Here is a 16,710-nt window from a genome sequence, read left to right as displayed (position 1 = left end):
ACTCTCTCTGAGATGATACACAAGGCTATAACAGTTCTGCATAATGAGCTAGGTCAAACGCAGAGTCTATGCTTTTATTTCAGTCAAGACTTTTTCAGATAATGAGATCTCATCATTGTTTTTATATAGATGAGGTGTCTTAGGGTTGAGTCACTCAGTCGGTTGTGTGAAGATGTCTGTTCAGACAGTCACCACAGTGAAAAACAGGAAAATGACTGGACACATAACAACCACGTGTATAGGCTTTTTCTGACAGGGAAAAAAATATAGTTTTGTAATGGAGAGGTGCCAACTGGGAGCCCCAGTCTGAGGGTAAATGGATGACAGAAGAGGAAAGATTCCAAATGTTTTTGTTGAACAATATGAAGAATAGTGTCCTCAAACCCTTTTGTCTTTTTTTTCCAACAATAAACTTGAAGCTATTGAAAAATTGAACATTGACTTCAACAAATAACTGTATGTGGTTATCTATGACAAATAGCCTAACTTTCCCCCAGCTGTAGTTCAAATCAGCTCCAGGGGATAAGGAAACTTCTTGGTTTCTTCTGTTTACCAGATCCCACATTTCCTGTTTGACTGCCTTCTGTATTTCCTCAGTTCCTGTGCCATGAGCTCTTAGATCCTGTTCATTGTAAGTGGCTATTTTCCTGCTCACATGGTGGGTTTGGTTTCTCCCTTCCTGCCCCGCGCTGTGACTGATCTTCACGAGATCCTTTGCGGGAGGACATCACTCTCTCCTTCTCTCAACTCTTTACTCTGTTGAATGAATATTAAAAATGAGGCTGAAATGATGCGCGCAGCAAGCAGGCCTATTCTTCTTTGCGTCAATCAAGTGGACATTCCCTCTCTGTTCAGATTCCAAATTGGACGTGCATCGATTTCGGGTAAGTTTAGGCGTGGCAGTGTATATTATTTTTCTTTCGAATATGAGCGCTCTTGAAAGGGTTAGAGATCACATTTTTTTAATACAAATGTTTTATAACTTGTATGTTGGCTACCCAATGAACCTATTAAAAGCTATTTATTAATCTATGCAAAACAATGCTTTCTCATCAGAGTACATTCCAGGGTGGTAAAATTATTTATGAATAGACTAGCTGCCTATGATAGGCATATTATTATAAAAAGTTGTGTTGTCTTCATTCATTTTCCTCAGGCTATACCACACTATCTGATGTCTAGAGAGTAACAGAACTCTGCTCATGTGATTCTTATTGATTTGATTTAGGTCATAAGGTGACAGTCAATGAGTCAAGTCATGAGATCCTCCTCTTCCCGTCTGTCAAGTTTCTCTTCTAAAGATTCTTTATGGAATCCGAGTAGGTAAGACCCTCTCAATTCTGTTGGTACTAGCATTCATGTGAAACAGTGTGTCACATCATAATATTCAGAGCCTATTCTCTTGATACTTTGTATCTAAAAGCATTCAGTCAAAAACATTTGCGGGTATTTCTCTAGTTTAGTAGCCTGTGTAAATTGACCAGGAGCCTAGCCTATCTGATTAAACATTTCTCTTCACTGACAAAGGTTTTTCTCAATGTTGGAGCGCCAAAATGAGAACATTCCAATTATTCCATACAGCAGGGTTGCATGCACTTAATTTGATCACCTGCAGGACACACACTTGTAGCACCAGGTAATTACAATCCCTATTATGGGCAATGGAAGTTACCATCAATGTGAATGGATATGTTTTCAGATCTAGTACAGTAACACATTTAAGAGATCTGATAAATATAATACCAATTGTCCAATAAGTAAGCTACAATGTACACCATTGAGTTTTTTCAGTCAGAAAAAGTATGCTTTAATGCATTTCTTTAGGCTCCAATTAATATAAACTATTGTACATGTTAATAAATAAGCAAATGTTATTTAAATAAAGAACACAGTAGTACAGTCGATTTGTATTTCTAAATCTACATATATAATTGGTAAATATCAGTTGCTATAGGCTATTATGATCATAAATAATTATGTCTAGGCTAATGCTCCGGATGCTTGGAATTTTATATCTTGCCTACATTTTCCTTTTCACATCGCATATTATTCGATGACTTCAGTAGAGCCCCATTAAACGATTGCATAGAAATGAAATAGCAGTGGAGTTTTTACTGCGGACTGTCTCTGGGTATTATGTCGGAGATCATGGACATGCGCAGAGTTCTTCCTTGTTTGTCCCCATCATCCGAGGTGGGTGGGTGAGCGAGAGGGTGAGCGAGAGAGCTGGGGAGAGGAGAGTGGTTGTGAATGTCAAAACTGCGTTCTGCATTAAAAATAGAACTGAAAGAAGATAAGAAAATAAAGGAAATCCTGCAATTCGAGAGAGCACGGATTATGATAGATTACATACAAATATTTCTGATTGTCGAAAGTATTATCGGCAAAAGCCATTCTTAATGAACATCCGCAAAAACGTTATGATGGAATCCGCTATTCTATTTTACAGCAAGGCAGCATAGGACATTAATTAAGCGTTTGTGTTTTGGTAATTTAAGCAAGGGATACGGGCGAGGGGAGAAGAGAGGAGGGGGGCGAAATTGTGTCCATTCCCTTTTCCCTTGGGGACAGTGAAGACATAGGAGAGAACCAACCAAGTAATTCGAGAAGAGACGCGTCTTTGTCATTTCGATTCTATCTCTAGTTTGTAAACTATCAGTTTCGACCCAGTCACAGAGTTAGACATCTCGTACTTTTCTTCGCCAGTTGTATTTTCATGATTTAGGATTTTCTCAACAATTCTTGCAATCCTCTTCTGGGCGATTCCCTGCTGAAGGATGCCGGATCAAATATCGGTGTCCGAGTTTCTCTCGGAGACAACAGAGGATTACAATTCTCCTACCACGTCCAGCTTCACGACCCGCCTGCAGAGCTGTAGGAACACAGTCAACGTTCTGGAAGAGGTAAGGCCACATCATGTTAACATTGAGTCAGCCATAGCTGCAGATGGAATTACGTGCAACTTGGTGCCAGAGCGACCATTGCGCATTGATGAATCATGACACTACGGAGATGACATAGTTACAATAGGCTACCCAAATTATACAATTTATAGAAATAGCCTATCCTAAACTCCATTTAGTAGTAACAGGGGCCCGAGCCACTCATTAAAATAGACTCGGCATCTACGTTGGCGTGTCCAAATGCCCAAGCCCAAAGTTGTACCTTATTCTGCATAATAACCGCAGAAAGTGTCCTTCGCAGACAGCACTGTTCGGATGTGCAAACAATACAAAAACAACATTTCTGTGATAAGCATTCCACCATGGCAACGTTAGATTGTGATGACTTGGAATTACTCTGTTTATACATGCCGATTATTATCATTATAAACTGCCTGCTATCAAATTGGAATTATTGGCAACTTTGTAACACTTATGCTTCCATTTGCACAAGTTGACATAAAAGCCAAGGGTCATGGGAAAATACAAATCTGTTTAATAGGGTTGGGCATATCCAGATGTTGATACCTTTATACAGTTCTTGTGGGGTACACGATATTACCGGCAGTGAACACCTAGGGGCGCAATTATTATTATATTTATATTTTTAAGTACAAAACAAATTTAGTCAGCAGGGATCTTGATCCAGGAGGGGATTGATTGTCTCTGCTGTAACCAAGAAGATTGATCTCGCAAGCGAGCCACTTAGCTAGCAAGTTAGCAAACCAAATGGATAGCTGGAGCCCTGAGCTGGATTTAATTTATTTGGTCAACTTAGATTGTTAACGTATGGTTAGTTATAAGCATTGGCTAAGCATCATCATATGTTGAATATATATATATATATTTTTTTACAGTATTGAATTTCTGTATTTCAAAATTCTCCGATATACGGTATATACCGTATACTACTGAAGCCTAGTTTACTGTCCTTGACAAGCTTGAAGAATCAGTTAGTTCTGTCTCTGCCCTACCCCGGCCTACTAGAAGCAAAACAGCCTATGTTCATATGTATCCTATTCTTTCAAAGCCTAATAATGTGATGTGAACATGCTCTGTATAACACACACTGTCAAAGAACTGTGCTGAGTTACAATGTTACAACATACAATAATGGTATCCAAAATATCAGCATAAATGTTTTTTTTGCATTTTGTAGTGTAGTGATGATGTCATGATAGTCTTGATGTCATGATAGTCTTCTGTGGTTTGCTCATGCTGAAGCCTATTTTAATTCAGTGCAGTTCGAATAAGCTAGTTTTGCTCCTACTGCTGCTGGCTGGTGTTGCCAGGCAGAGGGGGAGGATTGGATATGATAGAGGAGAGTAGAGTAGCCAGGCTGTAGCGGCAGAGCGTGTTGGCTGTCTCCATACAGAGTGGGGGTGGGGACGGATGGAGCAGCAAACCCTCCAGCCTCCAGCCACTCACTGAAAGATATTGGCATTTACAGTGATTCCGAATTGGAATGGCTCCACACATATAGCGTTAACATCAGCCTGATTCTGAACCTCAGCATGTTTTGATAGTACTATGCATCGAACTGCAGCCTCCCCCTTCAATCGCAATTAGTGCTGGAAGAGCTCGCTCGCACGCATGCACACACACACACACACACACACACACACACACACACACACACACGTCTGATTAGCAAGGTGAGTGTAATCAGGTGAGACAGGTGGAGACCATGGGGAGCCATGCATCCCCATACCACCCCTATCTGCGTTGTCTTTGCCTTTAGGAAATGGGGCAACATAGAAGGCCAGCAGCATGCACCTTTGCCATTCCCTATGAAAACCAACACAATCTCATTTTTGGCTGAATAAAATAGTGATGAAGTCAATGTTGCATCTCTTGAAGTCCCTGGTTTCATGTTCTCACAAAGTGTATATAAGTAGCAGCCATGGCAGATAATCAATGCTGATAATCGTTGCTCTCCCTATCGATTCTATATCACAGTGTCAGTGGTCTCATCCTCAATCCCAAATCTCATCCCCAATGTGTAGTAAGGAGGCAAGAGAGAGAACAGAGAAGTTTTATAGATTCAGTATTTCAATCCATTGCGTTTTGCCACTCCTTCACGCCAGGAAACAGCAGACTGTCATATACACTACAGCCAGGCTTGTTGAGAACTAAGACAAATGCTAAGATGTTGCTGCATCTTCTGAAAACAAGGCTAAAGAAACACCCTAAAGTAGTCAGAGAACTTAGGTTTCAATTAAATAACATATAAGACAATCTCTGTTTATTGTTTCTCACCCACTAGTGATAGCAATGCTATTATCAGTGAGCTCAAGTTAATAAAGTCCACATAGAAAGAGCCATAGTAAATGGAATATACAGTATACAGTATGCTTAGATGGAAATTTGATAGTACATGCTGCACAGATGTACGAAATGGTTGACAAATTAGCCTTTTCTCCCAGAATGGCTGGTCATGGGCGATGTGTCATAGCATTTAGAAGTTCCAAATGTCTCTCCCCGAAGGTTTATAGTACAATAATAGAAAAATCTGTAAAACAGAACCGGACCCATGTTTATTCTCCACACGGAGCGCATTTTTTTCGTTTAGTGTAACAAGGAAAGGCTCGCGTCATGAATCACCTTTCTGGCTCTGTGCCTTCCAGCTCAGAGAGAGAGACTGCATCACAAACGAAAAACATCTGTTGGATGGGCCGCCATGTGCTCCCTGCCCGGGCTGTAGCGGTAGCCACTCTTAAGTCCTAGCCCGGATCACATGACGGGAACCATTGACTGGCAAAAAAAAAGAGCAGGAACGTATTGTAACGGCTGTCGTGGGTTGAAGAAGGTGAGAACCAAGGTGCAGTGTGGTACGTGTTCATCTTTATTTATGAATTGAACACTGAATGGAAAAAAAAGGGGGGAAAAAAGAGAATGAACGAAACCGAAACAGTTCTGTCTGGTACAGAATACAAAAACAGAAAACAACTACCCACAAAACCCATGTGGGCAAGAGCTACCTAACTATGTTTCTCAATCAGAGACAACGATAGACAGCTGCCTCTGATTGAGAACCACACCCGGCCAAACAAAGAAATACAAAAACATAGAAAAAATAACATAGAATGCCCACTCTAGTCACACCCTGGCCTAACCAAAATAGAGAATAGAAAGCCTCTCTATGGCCAGGGCGTGACACGTATACTCTTTCTTCTTTGAACAAAGACAATATGCCATTGAATCAAGCTTTTTCCCGAAACATTGATCTAAAATGAGTAAAGAGCAGAACACCTCGTCAGGGTTCCTGCACTGGGATACGACATCCACCTTCTAGATGGCATTCCTCCTCACAAACTTTATGGATCTCCAACTCTGTAAAAGTTTTATAGTATTCCAGGACTCCTGCAGCATTGCCATGACCTCTGGAAATAATTTGGGTGAAAAAGGTTAGTCATGTAGTATTTGAAGAGAAACAACCAAATACATTAATGTATTAAAGTAGGCCTGCTTGTTATTGTCTACATTTTCAACATAACCAGTGAGGAAACTTGGGAGGCCATTGTCTCATCTCTCTCTTCACAGAAATGGTAAAGAAGGCCCCTAAAAACTTCTTCCCATCTTCATTCACTCTGTTTGAGTGCAGAGCACTTAGAAAGCCATACCCCAAGACCTGCACCTGTCCTCACCACACACCTTCTTCCAAGGTCTCCAAGTAATTTCATCATTATGTTGATGAGGTAAATTATGCAAAGGTTCAGGGTGAATATTTCATGGTGTAACCTGAGGGGGGAGAGCTGACCTGCAAGTAGAGGAGAACAGTCGTCAGCCTCCCTCCTCAGGCTTCTAAACACACAGTCATCTAAAGGTGCAGAGAGGGAGAGCTGCAGCGACATACAAACTTCTTACTCCTACTCCACACCTGAATTATTTATGGGTGGCTGCTTGGAGAGACAAAGAGGTTCACGATTCCCCCCTCATACCAGCACTGACCTCATTACCACAACCCAGTTCGCCCAGTCACAACAGGGAAAAGCTCCCTTACGTGTTTACTGTTTATGTTTGGATCAGTGCTAAAATGAAATATGGAAAACAATGAACAGCGAGATGGGCAAGATAGATGGCTAATAATAACCAGAGCCGTGTTCTTATGTGCCGTCTTGGATAACAGGAAGTGACATCATTATGGTGTTGAGGGCAGTAATGGAAGCTTGTTGGGTTAATTCACACCTACGCCCAATAATACATGAGGAATGTTCTAAAGAATGGTTAGACGATATTCATTCTCATCTGCAATTCAATTCCCTGAAAGGTTCAGAGAAATGTGTGGAGAAGGACTTCATGTGCAGACAGGGTTAGTTAAGCTTCCCTCCCTTTCTTAGGGAAATCGTAAGAAGATTTCCGCAGCTTTTTCCAATGAGAAACTTGCAGTTCCAACTTATCCTGATCTTGGCATCTTTGACCTCTATTCTCATCCGATACAATGTGGAAATTTTGGTAATATCTATTTGATATTGATATCTATTTGATATTGATATCTATTTGATATATCTATTTGTTCCCTCTAAACTGTGCAACACGCGCAGCTCCCCGGGACTGCCGGGCAGAAGAAATATCAGCCTGCCCAGAGAAGCACAATATTGAACTTTACTCAACTTTATAGTTTTCCCTATAGTTAACACGATCAACTTTTCCCTCTACTGTGCGAATTGTGATCGAATCAAGGCAATATTAGCCACTTTTAATGCAACATGCCGAAACAAAAGGAACTATGAAAGAGATTTTCTTGTAGGCAGAGCGCATTGGAGTAGGATTCTATTGCATTGATAGGCACGACTCAGGCCCATACTCTACACAGACCAGTGCGCCATAACCAATCAGAGCTGCCGTATCCCTATATGCAAATAGTTCATTTCCATATATGGATCTGTGCCATTCACTTTGAACTGGACTGTGTTTACAGCAGGAGTGGTTGTGAGTTGATGTGCTTTTTTTGAGATCACAGCAAGAGCTGCATGTACACGACCTCGTTTTTGAAAGAAAAGCAATTTTTTTGTCCATTAAAACGACATCAAATTGATCAGAAATACAGTGTAGACATTGTTAATGTTGTAAATGACTATTGTAGCCAGAAATTGCAGATTTTTTATGGAATATCTACATAGGCGTACAGAGGCCCAATATCAGAAACCATCACTCCTATGTTCCAATGGCACGTTGTGTTAGCTAATCCAAGTTTATAATTTTAAAAGGCTAAATGATCATTAGAAAACCCTTTTGCAATTATGTTAGCACAGCTGAAAACTGTTGTGCTAATTAAAAAATAAATAAAACTGGCCTTCTTTAGACTAGTTGAGTATCTGAAGCATCAGCATTTGTGGGTTCGATTAGCTATATATTGTAATGACCTGACTAGATCATAAATGAACAATTGTCCAGACAGAGGCTTGAGTTTGCGAATTGACGGTTTATTAAACCAACTTTACACAGGCTACTGTTTGGGCCGTAGCACACGCCAAATAGATGACAGATAACCCACAAGCCAATCGTGACCTTCTCTTGTGAAGCCTATACGTAAGAGAGAGAGAACAAAGGCTGAACCTGGTCTTAACTTCCAATGCTCCACCCCCCTGCCCAACCCCCCTCCACGCCACTCCGCCAACCACCAGGATTCCCGGCATCAGAACATTCCAGGCATTCCCGTGATTGGCAGATAGCAGGTTGATTGACATGTCGGACCCCGCGAACACCGGGTACTGGTCAGTACAACACAACCACCTCCTAGCCTAGCACATAACACACAGCTGTCTGTGCGGGTCGCTACAATATTTACCCCAAAAATATATAAGGGATTGAAAATTATGAAGACAATTACATTGATGGAAGCTACAATCTATCTGCAATATTAAAGTTGATCCAACCCCCCAAAAAATGTAAATAAAATAAAAAGAGCTCAAATGTGATCAGACAAACGCACAAGCACAGGATACATAAAATCGAAAGACATACATCTTGAAGGTGAGCCAAGTACAAGACTGATGACACTGGTGAAATGTTATATCATCACAATGAGCACGAATGTGTTGGGTGAAGGTCAAAGTGGTAGACTGCTGCAAAGTCCAGTTGTATTTGAACCAGCTATTGGAAGTGTCTTTATAGCTGGTGTTTGCTAAGACCAGGGTGAAGATAGCGTGGCTTAGGGATGGGCATTTGAAATGATTTCACTATTCGAATATCATGCATTTTTTTCTGTTATCCGGATAGTCTAAATGCATGGTAAAGAAAAAGTAAAGTATATATTTTTTTAACATCAATATGAACTTGCAATGCCAATTAAGCCATTGAATTGAATTGAGAAAAAGTAGACAAACCGACTCGCGTAAGTTAGACAAACTTGTTTCTGCTATAGGTTATCTAGCATCTGATCTGGTAGTGTCTGTCTTGACTGCATCAAATTAATGTAAAGCTAGCTAGCTAGCTAGCGACACTAGCCAGCTAAGTTAGTTAGTAAGCTAGCTAGTGAGTCTAATTGAGGTTATTTTGCTGTGCTCCCAGTGTCCTTGTCTACAACAACTCAATTCATATTTAACAACAGCCTACCTGTTGATTGATCATTGTGGCCTACCTCTTCTTATTTAGCCAATTTAATTCCGTAATTGTTATTCCATTTGCATTGATTAGCAATCTCCCACTTCACTTACTACACATGGAGCCTCTGACGGTAGTGCTGCTTTGATTGACCGACAATAACAAGCTACACACGTGAAAAGTGTGTAGGCTACCGGTACATCTTTCTATTGTGAGGCTCACTCATAAAAACTGTCATAAAACTGTTGTTTTATTAAAATGTTTAATTGCATGGTCTATCCGATTCTCCGTTCGTTCACTTTAAAGACATGAATCCATTGCTACATAATGTATGTAGCAATGCCACATAGATAATATTCATTACATTTTAGACCATGCCTTTTCATTAAAATAGGCCTATCTATCTATCTATCTTTTTTTAATGAATACTCTCGCAAGTAATCAAATACTAACGTCCGTTCAGATATTCTAATAACTGTGACCATCCCTAGTGTGGCTCAAACAAGCTTCAGTAAGTCAATCACAAGGCCACCAAAGTGGTTAGACTTTGACAAGAGCATATGCCTCTACAACTGAAAATGTTGTCTTCCCCATTTGTCAAAAAATGGGGCACGATTCTAACAGGAAGGGCGGAGAACAGATTTCATTGGCAGGACATGAGTGAACATCCCTTTCTCTGGCCTGGAGCTGGGGGAAGCCTGAACTTTCCGAGTCAGGACAAGGGAAATAGGCGGATGTAACATTTCCAAAAGTAACTGAGGTCAGACTATCTCACATAGAAAGATTTAAGGCAGCTTTTGTGTGATAGCCTGCCTCAGGTGTTGGCCAGAGAGGGAGGCAGGGCAGAGAAGGGGACATGTGTTGAGTAAAGGCTGAAGAGGGTGGCTGCTCAGCTGTGTGGAGTGTGGTCAGCTTCCAGGTTTCAACACTGGCTCAAATCAGTTGTTGATAGGACTTAGACAAGTTGTAAATGCAACAAGTACTGATATTGTGTCATATAAAAGCACTCACAGCTATAAAAACAAATACAAAATAATCTGAGACATTTATGAGACATATATTTTAGAGGCTATTTATACAGAAATGGGTATAAAATCTGTATAAACAGTATTTATAATTATATGACAATATTTTACATCTTTCATGGAAAACATTCACCACGGAGCTATCCGCATAAGGCTGAATTGCCTGTCCATGGCCAAGAGAAGCAAAGGTTTCCTCTTAAACCCAACTGTCCACATCAACCCAGTAACCTCAGTGAATGACAGTCACAGAGTTCATGATGAACCATGAACTCCGTTCACTAGATATGGGCTACGCTTGCCTACTCTCTCTCCGTCACCTGAATAAAATGGAGAGCAGGTCAACTTGAGTGGCTTGACGTTCCCTTTAAGAAAACTTGACCAAAATGTCAATCACTAACTGAAGTAGCATAGGGTACGAGGCAATTCCTTTCGTGTAACCGAAAACATTTTCATGTTCAAGACCTCTTAAGCTAAACTCATTCTCTGTTCGTTCACTTCAAAGACATGAATCCAAAATAAATATTTTAGACGCAGTACAAACAGCCACCTCTCATTGAACTACTTTCTTTTGTTATCAACCAAGCCAGCTTATTGATTTATAACACCATCAACAGGGAGGAAAATAGTCTGAAAACATTGAAACGGTCACAAAAAGTTCTAATAGCCTCTCTCACCAATGTGATCTAGGTCAGCAATGAGGCCTGAGGGTATGAGTACAGTAAGCCGAACTCCAATTCCGCCAGTAACACAAACAAAGCATTCAACTCAAAGTAACAATTGTATTATTAATCTTGCTCTTATCTGATCAGTGATTGGCTGATATCTCTACCACTACCAACTCAGCTTCCTGCCCTCAAACCACAAGCAGTAAATCCAAAGGCATCTGGCTGTGAGAGCCAAGGAATGAGCCGCTCACCCCGCTTCAATAAAACACACAATCAGAAGTAGCATATTATTTCTAGTCCCTAAGTGTTTTCGTTCCATTCCACACCACATGGACCTGAACCATACCAGAGTCACAGCCTAGATTCCTGTGCTTTACATCATTCCTTGACGTTTTCTAAGGACATGTATAAAGTTTGACAGTTTATGGGATTTTGTCGGTGAAAGAGCCGCTATTCCAAAACCACAAGTGTATACATTCTCACTGGCCACGGTGATATCCACACACTTGAGCCGTAGCAAATACCAAACAGGGATATTTTTACTGAGTATCTCCTCACTCTTTCCTCTCAACCTCAGACATGATGGCCTCCCTTCTACTGCATGATAATGTCACATTCAGGAGATAGTCATGTCTGAAGTAGGATCGGTCTAGACCAGTCCTCTTAGACAACATCATGTTAATGTTGTAAGATTTCCTCTCATTGTTGTTACCAACTGTCCTAAAGCCAGTGTTAAGGCAGTTCCAGGGGGACAGAGTGACCTCTGTAGGCACCAGGGAAACCTTGCCGTTCTGAGGGAGCAAGCTTGTGTAACTCCACATCTGAGCCAACAAGCCATATCCTGCCATGCATGTTCAGCACTTCAGATGAAACGCTATATCAAATGCCCAGCTGACAACATACACACAACTGCGTGCATGCACACACACACCGGGGCTCAACACCACCGTCTCCTCTTGAAGCAGAGAGTCAGCGTTGGAGTGTTTACCCCTCAGGCCAGAATAAGAGCATCCATTAGTGTCAACGCTGCCTTCCCCAACCCCCAGGCCTTGACTCTCACAGTCCTAGAGGAAAGCCATTGACCCCAGCACTCATGAACTCATAGAGAAAAGGAGGGGCTTGTTGTAAATGAAGGAAAAGAAAATGCAGATTTAGGGTTCTTTTGTTTCAATACGGGTTCAGACACTGGCCGAAATCCAAGCGTCCCATTGCCAATTTACCATGCCTCAGGACGAAGACGTGTTGTGACCCGGTTGGGACCCCAACACACCCTTTCCAAACCTCCTTAAAGAAATCCTCCAGCGATATTATCGAATCTATCTGTGGCGTGTCTCTTGCACAGCGGGAGGGTTTGGGGGCTTTGTGTTTGGATGCTGTTTCAGTTTCTTGTTTGTTGGTCTGTTTGCTGTCTGAGAGATCAGGGAAATCGGATAATCGGTCTCTGGCCGGAGCTTCCAGCTGTTGGCCTACCTTCCCTTCCTGCCACAGTGGCACTGCATCATCAAGGGCTATTAGCAGTGGATTAGCCCCTGACCATGTTTAGCTTTCAGGGCTGTGATCCCTGCTCTTTCCCTGATTTAGGCGAAGGGAGGGTGTGGGATACGGAGTGGCCAGGGCGAGGGGGTTTCTACATCTGTCTGGGGCCTTCCATTGAAGACCACTGGTGTTAAACTGACTCGGACACCCCCACCATGCGATCGCCAGCCTTCTCCTCTCGCTCTCTAATGGAACTAAGCAACGACAGAGCCATCAGATCTGATGGGCTTACATGGCACTTTTAAACAGTGACCTCCGATTTAACCCCCCTTGTTACTACGGGAGGTACTGCCTCGCTCGGGGGATTATGAGTCACAATTTATAATGCTGACAGTTTACCTAACAAACATTTTTATATGACGGCCCTTTGCATGCACTTTTAAATGACAGTTATGCGGTTGAACTAGCGTGGAAAATGTGATGGGACGTCAGTGTGAGAGAGTCAAGTAATGCAATATGCCGATGTACACTGTTCTGTTTCATTTGCCTGTATGTGACAAAACTACATCATTAATTCAGCTTACCACATCTGTCCTGAGTTGTGAATGTCTCTTGAATTATTCCGTTTTCATATGACATTTTCTTTTTGGGAAAATCGCATCTTATCAAACCGAGAAATCTATGCTAGTATAGGTATTTCTAATCGCTGGTTGAGCAGTGCAATAAAAAGTAGAAAAAAATACGATGAAATAGATAAATACACTTTTACACCTCTGTTGCTAACAGAAGACCTTTAATGGCAGATGCATCTTGTGATTTCTCCATTTTATTGTTGACCAAAATGTACGTATTATTTAACCTCACCCAGTTTGATTGGGGAGTGAGGGGTATGCAGCATATATTTTCAGTTAAGTAGACACTGAAGCTGTAATAAGTTACAATGCTGATACAAGATGGTGGCGACAGACACCGTCGCCCTGGTTCTAGCTCCTAGACAAATTTACAGTTTTCTCCCTGCTCATCCAGTGTCCCATCAGCCCAGCCAGTCAATTCATTAACATGATCTCCACTGTAAAAGGCATCTAGACATTATTTCCCCTTGCTTCTAGCCTAACATTTGGTTTGCAACAATGAGGGGTTGTAGAAACGTTGCTGACTGTCTTGCAAAACATTTGCAAAATAGTTTCAATATTGAAATTTGATCTCCACGTGTCAGGACGAGACTGACATCTTTTTTTCAGCCAGTCGAAATCATGACTCAGCATAATTCTTATGGATATATACGGTACTCGGCTCCAGCTCGTACCTATGACAGCCATGCTAAAAAAGTAGTTTAGCATGCCCTCTCGTGTACGATTTCTTTATTTCTTTATAGATTATAGCTTCCACCAATGTAATTGTCTGCATCATTTCCAATCCACCATATATATATTTTTTATATATACAGTGCATTTGGAAAGTATTTTTTATTTTCCCCCTCATCAATCTTCACACAATACCCCATAATGACAAAGCTTTATTTGTTGCAAAGTTCTATATATTTTTTTATTGAAATAAGACATTTACATAAGTATTCAGACCTTTTATTCAGTACTTTGTTGAAGCACCTTTGGCAGCGATTTCAGCCTAGGGTCTTTTTGGGTATTGCGCTACAACCTTGGCACCCCTTTATTTGGGGAGTTTCTCCAAATCTTCTCTGCACATCCTCTCAAGCACTGTCAGGTTGGATGGGGATCGTCGCTGCACAGCTATTTTCAGGTTCGATTGGGTTCAAGTCCGGGCTCTGGCTGGGCCACTCAAGGACATTCAGAGATTTGGCCCAAAGCCACTCCTGCATTGTCATGGCTGTGTGCTTAGGATCCTTGCCCTTTAAGAAGGTGAACCTGGGGCGCTAGAGGGCGTGCTATGGAGTAGATGTCCTTTGCTAGAGCTCCGCTCCATTTTGAAACAAATTAGTATTTATCTTAACCTCTCACGACCTATATCTTCAAACAAATATGAAAAAGGGAAAAGGCACCAGAAAGGGGAGCGCTAAACAAGATAATTTGAATGAGATAGACAACGAACCAATTTCAACGTCGCCAACCCACGAGGAGTTCGCTGAAGAGGCTAGCTTCCAAGAGATCCTCACAGAGCCTACGCAAAGTGACATACTGGCTGCCATAAACTCACTAAGCAAGAAGGTGGACACAAGGTTGGCTGATATCTCAAAGAGTATTGGGACTTTGGCCGAAACTGTGAAGGCAACTCAGAGAAGGGTGCATGAGGTTGAGCAGACGACAGTCGAACACGAGGCCAGGCTACAGGACATAGAGAAACAGTGCGCAACGTTCAAAAATGACAACAAAACCCTGAAAGCCCGACTGGAAATGCTTGAGTCGCATTCAAGACGCCAGAACATCCGAATATGTGGCATCCAGGAGGAAACTGAGAAAGGGAAACCCACTGAATTTGTCTCGGAGCTGATACCGGCCCTGCTGGGGAGTGAACACTTCAAAACGGCCATCCTGATCGACCGCGCACACAGATCTCAGGCAACGAAGCCGGCCAAGGGCGGGCCACCAAGGCCATTCATTGTACGGCTGCACTATCCCCAGACCAGGGATCTCATCCTCAAGCTGGCTAGTCAAAAGTCCCCCCTTAACTTCAACGGAGCCAGGGTGTCTTTCTACCCAGATCTTACCTTGGAGGTGAGGAACCAACGGAAAGAGTATGATGAGTTACGCAACAAATGCAGGGCGGCCAACATCCGATATGGATTCCTCTTCCCAGCCCAGTTTAAGGTGACAGTCGAAGGATCAACACGTACGTTTGACAACCCAAAAGAGGCCGATCTGTTCTTGACAAGCAAGCTCCCTGGCTGAGGATACAGAACGGCTGTGTCAGCCGGCTAAATGACCAAATACAGGCCAGGAATGTGTTTGGATTCCCGGACTATGTCTTTTCGATTAGAAGATCAGAATTTGGGACTTATGATTGGTGAGATGTTGTGGCTAATATAGCATTGTTTGGCACATCATGTTTTAGCGCCACTCACCCCCTAACGTGAGAGTTAAGTGTTAAGTGTTATTTAATATTAGCGTATATGCGGAGCATCTATAGACGACGAGTTAGTTCAAGCTGTATGTCTAGACACCCTAAGGTTTGTGTGTTAGCCAAGGAGTGCTTCGTTTGGGGAAGTCACTCAGTAAAGGGACGGGAGGGGGGATGGGGTATGTGTTTTATGTTCACGTTTATTATTAGTACAGGTGGCATGACAAGCTCCCGCACGGCGGGACATTTTTCTTCTGAGTTTTGTATGACAGCAACAATTTGCTCTAAAATAAGAAATGCCACATCGTGACCGAGCAGAGTACACCAGGTGGAATAAAGATAGTCAGCTGGAACTGTAATGGCTTAGGGCATGTGGTGAAACGAGCTACGTTTTTTTCTCATCTTAAATCACTGGGTGCTGACATAGTGTTTCTTCAAGAAACTCATATTAAACGCTCCGCTCAGGCCAAGCTACGAGTCGGCTGGATCGGTCAGACATACCAGTCTAACTTTGATGCAAAAGCGAGAGGGGTAGCAATCCTGATAAGGAAAAACATTCAGTTTGTTTACTCATCCTCGATTTCAGATCCTAATGGTCGGTATATTATTGTGGCTGGTACACTGAATTCGAAACCAGTAACCTTGGTCAATTTATATGAACCCAACTTCGATGATCCATTATTTTTTCAAAGGGTATTTAAGGCCATACCAAATATCTCGGATACAAGTGTTATTGTTGGAGGGGACTTTAACTGTACGTTAGATCCTCTTTTAGATAAACAGCTATCAAGGTCACTTCAACAATCAAATGCCAGTGTCTGTCTAAATACATTGATGACAAACCTTAATATTGTCGATATTTGGAGACTGACGCACCCAACAGACAGGGATTACTCTTTCTTTTCATCAGGTCATAAATCATATTCCAGAATTGACTATTTTTTGTTGGACTCCAAACTAATGTCAGCAGCTGAGTCGGTTACCTATCACCCTATTCTAATTACGGACCACTCTCCTGTGTCC

General features: G+C 41.9%; 1 protein-coding gene across 4 annotated transcripts in view; it reads left to right on the top strand.

Moving 5' to 3' along the window:
• Positions 1–677: 677 nt before the first annotated feature.
• The window catches only part of LOC115105181 (arf-GAP with SH3 domain, ANK repeat and PH domain-containing protein 1-like), a 77,112-nt gene continuing 61,079 nt past the window's right edge, over positions 678–16,710 (top strand). For 2 of the 4 annotated variants that reach the window (XM_065007156.1, XM_029626875.2), the window contains exons 1-3: positions 678–884; positions 1,229–1,323; positions 2,777–2,903. In XM_065007156.1, the coding sequence (XP_064863228.1) occupies positions 1,247–1,323; positions 2,777–2,903 (204 nt within the window). In that variant the 5' untranslated portion in view covers positions 678–884; positions 1,229–1,246. Of the gene's footprint in view, positions 885–1,228; positions 1,324–2,776; positions 2,904–16,710 lie in introns of those variants that run through there. The other 2 variants (XM_065007155.1, XM_065007154.1) reach the window with 2 other exon arrangements.

This window comes from Oncorhynchus nerka, linkage group LG22 (genome assembly GCF_034236695.1).
Source record: "Oncorhynchus nerka isolate Pitt River linkage group LG22, Oner_Uvic_2.0, whole genome shotgun sequence".
Taxonomy (NCBI): Eukaryota; Metazoa; Chordata; class Actinopteri; order Salmoniformes; family Salmonidae; genus Oncorhynchus; species Oncorhynchus nerka.
The sequence above is the reverse complement of the archived record's forward strand: the minus strand, read 5'-3'. Positions and strand labels throughout refer to the sequence as shown.